The sequence below is a fragment of the Sinocyclocheilus rhinocerous genome, unplaced genomic scaffold (genome assembly GCF_001515625.1).
Source record: "Sinocyclocheilus rhinocerous isolate Xijiao unplaced genomic scaffold, SAMN03320098_v1.1 scaffold1152, whole genome shotgun sequence".
Classification (NCBI taxonomy): Eukaryota; Metazoa; Chordata; class Actinopteri; order Cypriniformes; family Cyprinidae; genus Sinocyclocheilus; species Sinocyclocheilus rhinocerous.
The window spans coordinates 1,824,766-1,834,713 of NW_015625590.1; the positions used below are offsets into that span (position 1 = coordinate 1,824,766).

General features: G+C 35.7%; 1 protein-coding gene and 1 pseudogene across 1 annotated transcript in view; one reads left to right on the plus strand and one right to left on the minus strand.

Annotated features, from left to right (window-relative positions):
- Nucleotides 1-6,243: 6,243 nt before the first annotated feature.
- Nucleotides 6,244-6,998, plus strand: LOC107757323 (homeobox expressed in ES cells 1-like; annotated as a pseudogene).
- Nucleotides 6,999-7,826: 828 nt separating this feature from the next.
- Nucleotides 7,827-9,948, minus strand: part of LOC107756754 (CAP-Gly domain-containing linker protein 3) — a 13,048-nt gene continuing 10,926 nt past the window's right edge. Inside the window, 2 exon segments of the mRNA XM_016573973.1 lie at nt 7,827-9,523; nt 9,645-9,717. Coding sequence (XP_016429459.1) covers nt 9,469-9,523; nt 9,645-9,717 — 128 coding nt within the window. The 3' untranslated portion in view covers nt 7,827-9,468.

Sequence of the window (9,948 nt, forward strand, 5' to 3'; positions counted from 1 at the left end):
ATATGTGACGATTCAAATCGGTTGAGATGCTAAACAAATCGCGATTCATTTAGGGGTAGGAGTTTATATGAATGTATGTCTGAGGGGAACTTACTGTCTTTATAAATAGATATTTTATGATCCAAAGGTGGCCATAAAATCATAAAAATCAGTTGCTATACACAGAAGTTTGAATGTGCGATGCAACATTTAACGTAGTATGCATATTTTTCGAATCAGTATTTTTGTATTCTGGAACTTTTCATAAAACATATAGGCCTGTAGGTAGAATATTGGGCTGTAAACAAAATTTTTATTATTTAAAAGTGCAAATGTTTGCATGTGTGTTCAATATAATGTGCAGTATTCAATATAATGTGCATTCAATATAATTCAAATGCAGCCATATCATGGTTAATTTCAGGGCAACCTGGAGTGAACTACAAAATAACTTTATAATCTGGAAATATTGAAAAACGAATTAAAATCCAACTAAATATATGATTTAAAAAAACATGGTTGACTGGCCAGCATTTGTTTTGCCTTTATTTATGCCTCTTGTCAACATTTACAAGAGGCATCAAATTATTTTGTGCAGTGTGTTTCCTTCAAAATAAGCTGCTCAGTACTGACTAGGAAACTGCAGCATGAATGTATGTTATATTGGAGGGATGGATTAGCTCACTGTATATTAAATAGGCAGGTCTCCCATAGGAGACCCTTTGTTGATTACAGGGAAACAAAGAAAAAGGTCCCATAAGGGGCAAGTGCAGTCTCTGCTGTCTGACAACTGCTAGATATGAACTTGGCAGGACAACATTTAGCCCCTTTGAAGAGCATGTGTGAGCAGACGGTACTAATACACCAGGGTACACCGAACCGCCGGCCAACCTTCACTCATGTACCCCGTGTGTACCCCGTGTTCACTCATGCAGTCACCATTTGTCTCTTTTCTCACCCAGTAAGGAGGTACAGCTCCCGCATATGTTCATAACTCTGAGTGGGGAGGGGTCCAGTGATTCATCGCTCACGTCAGAATGAATCGGTCACTCTGCTAATTCTGAATAAAACGCAGTGTAATTATGCAGTGGAGTGCATTTACTTGCTTTATTTATGCAGCTAAGAGAAGCCCCTGAATTTGCATGAGCTGAAAACAATAGAGATGTGTCCATTGAGATTGAGAGGTGAAAAGGTCACAAGCGTCATTATAAACGTAATTATTTAAAGGGACAGTTCACCCTAGAATGAAAATGCTGTCATTATTTACTCACCATTATGTCATTCTAAACCTGTATGGACACAACATTAGATATTTTGAAGTATATTTGAACTTTTTGTCAAACATACTTCAGTGAAAGTCAGTGGGGTTCAAAACATCATTGGCTTAATGACTTTCATTTCATGAAAAAAAAGGCATTTTTATTAGAATATCTTCTTTAATGTTCCACAGTTGGGTAAACTATCCCTTCAAATGAGAGCAGGTCAGTGAGAGATGAATATATGGATGCAATACAACTATATATTATTATTAAATGTATTTTATTTGATTAATTTATTAATTTATTTATTTTTGCATGACCCTCTTTTTAAGACTATGCCTGTGACCTCGCTTTCAACGCCTTTTGCAATCACATATCGATGTTCACCTCTGGCTGTGTTCAGATGGTTGCTGCTTTCCTGCAGACAGCATCAGCCTTACAAACAGAATGTATGACACAATTCTGTCAGTTTGCATAAATTAACTCCATTCTTCCAATGAATCATTCAATGTTATTGTAATTATGTAATGCCGTCATCCAGATGCAAGTCTTCTAATAGAATGTCTCCCTCTTCTGGTTGTTCCGTGAACTGTTTAACACATTCATCGTCATCCTTTGATCTCGGGCATTGTCAATATCTTCCTCTCATTGCAGTACTGTAAACCTCAAAGCTTGTCAGATGAGTGTGCTAATATACGACGTCTTATTTGGAGGGGTTTCAAAGGACACCTGAAGCTTTGTTCGTATTTGCTAGCTCATGAGCCAAATCAGACAGAAATTAGGTCACCACTGTATTTCAACCAGCAAAGAAACGCGCAGAAAATGAGCTTTAACATCCTCACTCAAATGCCCCCACCGTCACAAAAACTAAGAGGCTGTGTAGTCTGAATCTTGTCCTGGTTGTTAAATATTTTAGCTTAGCTCCCTGTGTCACCTTGTGTGGCCTCCACAGTCTACTGAGTATGTTTGGTCAGAACCGGGTTGCAGAGATGATTAATCGACTCAAAATAAACAGAACACAGTCCTCTGGTGAAAGATTATTATCTTAAGCGAGCAAACTGAATATCATATTTCATTTCCTGCAGACTGACCTTTTTTCGTAGTATAACGTGAGCAGAAATTACAGTAGATCGGGAAAATGTTACCAAAATTAGGTGAACGATCCAAATGGGCATTTTAAAGATGTATTCTTTAGATCAGGTGTTTTCATAAAGTTAATTAGCATCATTGACCCCCTCAAAGGGATCAATATCTTAACGCCATAATAACAAACCAGCAAGAGTTTGCAATGACCAGTGGACAAAGTAGCCTAAATGTTTCAGTGATTCATTGGTCGCAGTCACTTGAATGAATCAGCGTTCTTGAAAGAATCTGTTAAGTATATAATTTAAATGATTCACTTAAAAAGACAGTTTGTAAACCCCTGCTTCAGAAAACATCAAAAAGGGATCATTTTCTTTACAGTGAATGCCACATGGTTTGATATTGTAATATCTATTACAAATACATATATACATTTATAAGTAATAATATATCTTAAGTGTCTAAATACTTCTCAGGGGACACTTTATGTTATATAACTCCTCTGGTTTCTGTCCATTGTGATAAATACCTTTCCCTAGCTTACATTTACTCAGTGACATTTGATCAGCTCTCACTATATGGGGCAGCTTGTTTAGAGTTGAATTTGAAAAGATGACCTTCAGATGCTTGACTGAGTTCATGACACACAGTTCATAATTCTAATTGCTTTGTGACGGGGTAACAAATTAAGCTGGCCCGATGCAGACACAGTTTCTTGGGATGAGATACGAGTTGCTTTTCCAGCCATCTGGAACAGTCAAGGAGAAACGTGGCCTTTAATACAGTAGTTCAGCTGGCTGTCACTCTCAGGCACCAGAGGAATAAAAGAACAGTGCACATGGACTCACTGATCCAATACATGTGAAAAATATGCTAGGTGGTTTTTTAAGGAATAGCTGAACCCAATTTAACATTTACTCACCCTCAGGCCATCCAGGATGTAGATGAGTTTGTCTTTATCGGAACAGATTTGGAGAAATGTAGCATTACATCACTTACTTACCAATGGATACTCTGAAGTGAATAGGTTACGTCCGAATGAGAGTCCAAACAGTTGAAAAAACATCAAAACCCACTGGTGAGCAAGTGACGTAATGCTAAATTTCTCTAAAACTGTTTCAATGGAGAAAAAAAAAAAAGAAGAAGAAGAAGAAAAAAAAAACTAATCTACATCTTGGACGGCCATTTTTGGGTGAACTATTCCTTTAGATGCTGCAATAGCACGGTATAGTATGTAACTTTATAAGTAAACAGAGCAACACGGTTTTCCAGATGCAGTTTATGCAAAAGACAGCATCAGGGCTTATTTCCTCAGTAAAGAATGACTCAGCTAATCTTAAATCCAAAGACCATCTGCTGGGTCTGTTTCTCAGACTACAGTACAACTGTTGTGGCCCAAATATTCTCTACAACAACCTCTTACCTTCGATCATAAATCATTTGATTGTAGTAAGTGCACCCCATTGAGAAAAGCGACCAAGTAACCTTCAAGGCTGCCCTTGTTTGTCTGTGCTTTGGATGGATTGCTTCAGATTAGATAGTTAAACTTCCTTTTGTGTTTTTGGGATGCACATCTTACTCACTGGAGCTTGAATTTCATCCCCAGATCAGTTTGATTTGGCAGAGCTGTATAGTTGGGAGTTCTCAATGAACATCCAGCTCCATTTGGAGGAGGTCATGCATTTGTTAATTGCCTATTGGCCCAAATCATATCAATGCTTGTCAGTGGCATTGTGCAAATCCTGGCTGTACAGATGGATGCTTACTACTACACTGGATGCCCTCTATAAATGTATCGCAGAACTGAATATGGGTCAACCATATGATTCAGTTCAATGCTCCAAATCAGACGGCTGCCTTTATCATGCAAATGAGGTTTGTTTAGAGTGAGTTTCTGTACTTTTGTTGTATGACTTATTTTGAAGGGGAAGATACTGACTGATTAAATACATAGGCCTATATGCTCTTTTATCCTGCTGTTGAAATAGTAATCCCTCTTTTTATGTCTTTTTTAATGAAAGTACTTCATGTAACAAACAGAGCTAACAAATTGTTATGATCTGAATGGAAGGGCCAAGAACCCTCCATACTTAAAGATCTTATACTCATTCACAGATTCTTGAAACAAAATCCCTGTAACTGATCTATTCCATCTGGATAGGGATATGCCATGGCATTGAAGGTCATAATAGTAAGTTTGTGTTTAATAAATCAAAAATCCTCAGTACAATGAAGGATGTGCAGAATTTTAATTTTATGTATAGTATATGTGCAGTGTGGGCCTTGCAGATTATCAAATGATCTAATTTGGCAAACAGGCAAAACCCATATCCGCTCAGTGGGATTTTCATGTGAATTCTTTGTAAACCCAAGTAGCTTAAAAATAATCGAATATTAATGGTGTAAGCTGAGTTATATTGGGAGAATCTGCTGGTTTGTAAAATACACACTCTCTCAGTCAATAGCGACTAACCGCTCATGATATCTCTAAGCTACAGCTGCAGCTTGTGCTTTAAAATAACCATGATCATTTAATCTTGAGTTAACCCTGATTTATTGGCATGCAGCATATATGTAACGCTGAAGGTTTTTGAATAATTTCACTATCCACAGACACTGGCATTTTTTTTGTTGTTGTAATAATATGATAATGTAATACTTTCTTTATGCTATCCAAAAGACTGTATTTAAAAATGCTATCATTTAATATTGTTTACATGAAATCAAAGTTAACTTGCTATATAATCATAAACCAGTGTAGTTAATGGGTATTAAAGGGAGCTAAGCAATTATTTATAATATTTTTAACATTTGTATTAAAATTATTGCAAGGCATTTATTTATTTTAGTTTTAGCAAACTTCCTTAATAATACCACAAGATGGCGACATTTATTCACTATATTCATTATAGATATGTTTAGGTCAGTAGGTTATATATTAGGTTTGTGGTGTAATTCTTTACAGAAAAATAATACTCATTGATCATTTTCATTATGAGCACCAAGTCTCGTTTAATAGCATACATTAAAGCATTATTAAAACACACATGAAAATGGACATGAAAGAAGGAACAAATCAAAGCACTTTTGACCTCTTTGAAAAGCTACAATAAAACGACTTTTATCTTTCTAACGTTAGTGAATGCGGATGATGACGTGACCAATTCAAAGCGCGCGTGTCCCTTTGAATAAGTGTCATCAAAGTTATTCCTTTATTCTGCAGACCTATTATGATAAACATTTAATATAAACTATAAAACTTTTTTCACAAATGAGATTATGAGTTTATATAGTTTTATTAAAATTGTAATTAAAAAAAATTAATTTATATATTTACATAAATCTGTTTCCATATGGTTTCCATGGTATTTTAATATTTCTTTATTTCTTTATTTTGTAGGCTAGATCAAAACAAAATACAATTAAAATAAAATAAAATTTAAAAAATGTACCTTGAGGTAAAACTTTTTACAGAATGTATAGCCATATATATATACATATATATATATATATATATATATATATATATATACAAAATAGATTTTTATCATACTACTTTATTGTAAACAACTATTGCTGTAATGTCAGTAAACTGTAAAAAAAAAACAATAATCTGATGTATGCAGGCCACTAACTTCTACCAAAGTATTGAAGTGTGATCAATAAACATTCATAAGTAGTATCATCACGGGTGAATTTCAAGTGCCAGGATAAAAGGGTTTAAGGATCTTCAAGTGGATCTTCAAAAGTTAATTTCCGTTGACTTCCACCTTTACAAAGAGGTGTTAATGGACCAATATTAAATACATTAATACCTCAGTTAAAACGATACAGGGGGCACAAATACAACTCTCCAGCTCCATGTCATTATTGAGAGAGCACATAAATAGTCACCGCAGCTTCTGTAGGCCCCTACTTGAACATGGCAACTCAGAAATGTTCAAACTTCTCTATTGATTACATCTTGGGAGACGACAGCAAACAAACAGCAGAATCACCTGGAGTGGATCATCCAGCATCTTCTCATGATTTCCCAGGACACTTGACCAAACTGGGCATACTCTACTGGGATGGATCTAGAGGTCATGGTGAGCATGCAGCACTCATGCTGAAATTTCAGTCTCCATCGTGGAATGCAGGAATGTACAGCTGCTGTGTTCCAGTATTATCAACCCACTTTTAATTCAAATTACTATGCAGGTCAACCGTGGCCTTTTGCCGCATCAGGTATGATTTTTTTTTTTTTAAACTAGGCCTATAGGCTATTTTATTTAAAAAGTGTAATTCATTTTTGTTTATAATTTATTTTATTTTTTTAATCTACCTTTAGGTTGTGATACAGCTGAGAATCACTACCACCAAACTGTAGCTCAGAGACAGCGCAGTCGAATCCGAACGGTTTTTACCGACAACCAGACGGAGCAGCTCGAGCGGCTCTTCGCATTCACCGACTACCCGAGCGCTGAAACCCGGGCGGAGTTAGCCCAGAACACCGGCCTCAGCGAGGAGACTGTGCAGGTAAGAAAGCGCTCTTTATCTGTAGGCTAATAATAGGCTATTTCATAATATGTGCTAATGATTATATCTGAAAATAAAATACGATTTTAGGTCTGGTTCAAGAATCGACGTGCACGTAGAAAGAGACAGACAACCTGCCCAGACAAAAGCCTCCGATGATCTCACGAATCAGATTAATTTATGACTGAATCATATCAACACAGACTCAGTGGCTTTTAAACATTGTTTTTAAAAGTATACTTTTGTTTACAGTGTAAAAAAAATATGTAGGCCTACATTTTATACGAATAAACATGCTTTCTCAGTGAAATAAACGTTTTTTGTTCATATTTTAATTATGGTTCTATTGTAATTGGAGTTAAAGATTTGAAGTTCTTACACTTTTAGAAGCAAACTATTTTAGCAAAATATCTAATTTAGTTCCCGTCTTTTATTCGCTCCGTCCTTGACGCGCATGCGTTAATTTTGTCTCTGCCTATGCGAAATGGAAATTTCACATGCGTACCGAAAAGTTTAGGGACGAATGCACCTTTACACTCCTGATAGATAGGCTATAGATGATGAATTGTATAATCAATCAAAACAACACATTCAAACTAAGTATAAAACACTAATGTTTATTAGTCATATATCCATAATCAGGATAGAGTTTCACTTTAAGTAATTAATAAGCTTTTTCATGCTGATGTACTGTAGGAAAAAGAAACCTGCAGATGTATACACAACATGCAGTACAGTTATGTTGTCCATCAAATCTAAAACTGAATTCATGATAAGATCCACATTAATCTGATTTACAGAGTATAGTTAACATGAAAACACAAAACACAGGACCTTAAAAAAAATTATTAAAATATATTTTTTCTCAGACGAATAAACAAATGTTTACAAATGAACTATACCAATTACACAACTGGATATAAAATGACAGAAAGCTTTGCCGACAATCCTAGATGTCACACTGAAACTCTCTGAAAGCGTGGAGGGTGAGCCAGTCAGTGCGAGATACTCACATATGAAATAGTCAATTTACAGTCATACTTTTACTCTCCTTTTGGCATCAAAAAACGGAATGTGACTTGTCCTGAAATTAAGGTAAATAACAGTGACATACTGATGCTTTCTACAACTTTTAGTCACCATAAAGCAATATACTGTACTCTATGTCACAAAATGATAATGCACAATTTAAGGTTTGTTGTGAGCTGACCTTTGCACTCCATCAGAAGATGCACTACTCACTACAGTGACATTGCTACCACACAGATTCAGTTGTTCTTTAATGAAATAATGGCATGGTGGCTGAAGAAATCAAAAGCTGTCCAGACCTGCTCAAGCAGTAAATTTTCAATTCTGCAAGTTGCTCTTTTTTTGTAAATCAGTGCAGTTGACCAAGTGTTCACAATAAAGGAGAGTGCACAAGGCAAGCTGTTGTTTTTTATTCTCTCCTTAACTAAATCTGCCTGCTCTGGGATCACTATAGGAATAGGTAGTCTGGCCTAACAGCTTTTATACATTAGACTGTAGATGATAGATGAGGATTTATGTTAAAATATAAACTGTACTTCACTTTAAACTATACTAGATGAACTATAATTTGTTTTTGTTTTGTTTTTTGGTGAGAGAAACATGATTGTGATTCGTATTTTTATTTGGGTTTATAAAATAGACAAATCCTTTAATTGTCACCTCGTTTTTTTATGAAATGTCAAGAATGCCTCCTCTCAAGACCTGCATTATTGATGCGTGGTTCTTAACAGTACTTTATTTTAAGTAAGAGATTATTTAGCTTTTGCTATATCATGGAGCTTGCGCTTTGGTTCTGTGGTTGATTTTAATTTAATGAAATGTGATTTATTAGCTTATAATATCTAAAGCAGGCATCTCACCTCATTTCAGAGCAGTTTATGACCTAAAAACGTGCCCATACCTGCTTATTTCATGCAACATATTCTATATTTTAAACCATACGCTTACAGTTTCACTGTAGATGAAGAAAGCATTGGGCTCCAATGGCAAAACCCCTCTTTTTCACATCGGCAGCATCAATATTTTCAGACTACAGTTACAATGAAACATTTTATGTTTTCAGATATTCACTAATAATAATATGTCACCTATTAGTTCATTTAAAGGCATTTGAAACTTAGGAAACAAAGTCTGTATACAATAAAATACTGTAAAGTAAGACAGTAAAGGTGCATAATACAGCAGCATGTTTACAAACAAAAAGCACCTTTACAAATTAAAATAGACATACAAGCCTAGTTTTATGTGGATTATGACTGTATTATCAAGCTTGAATACTGCCAATAATCTACCCACAGCGGTTTAGCATAAAAATAAAAAAAACTGATAGAGAGATGTGAATGGCTTTTAGTAGGAATGATTTTGATTTCATAAAAGATTGTTCATCTATAATTCAATCATTGGAATGCAGGACATTAGTTACTTGACAAGGCACTATTTTTTTGCTATTGAATTGCCGTCAAAGGGGCAGGACAGCAGTCTGGGTAGTTCACATAGAGAAGCACATATGAATATTGGTAGTACACAGAGTGGGCGAGATTTTATCTTGAGGAGGAACAGAAAGAGGAGGGAGATATAATTAAAGATGTAACCAGTGGATTTAGGTCTGCATCTCTGCACGGAGCATCCAGGGAAACCAGCAACAGAACAGCAACCTGCTGTAACAGAAACGGATCATGAATATAAAATGCTGTCGTTTAATCTTGTAACACAGGAAACATTTTAGATTCACAGCTGCAGCCAAACGGATATATTATTTGTGGGACACAAGCATACCTGGATATGGAACTTTCAGATGTTATGTCTTTCGGAGATCGCATCGCATTAAAATTACGCTTCGGCTGGGACACTGGAGAGGAGGACGAACACAGACAAACATTACAACCATGTACCTGAGGCTGTCATGTGGGACTGTGTTGTTCATTCATACAGTGGCGGCTCGTCGGGGGAGGCAGGGGAGGCACAGCTTCCCCATAATTTTAAGGTGAAAATGGGAGGAGGACGATTTAATGTTAATAAAATTCACAATTCATTTCAGTTCATGTCTCAGAATGTGTATTTTTTGTTTGTAATTTCACAG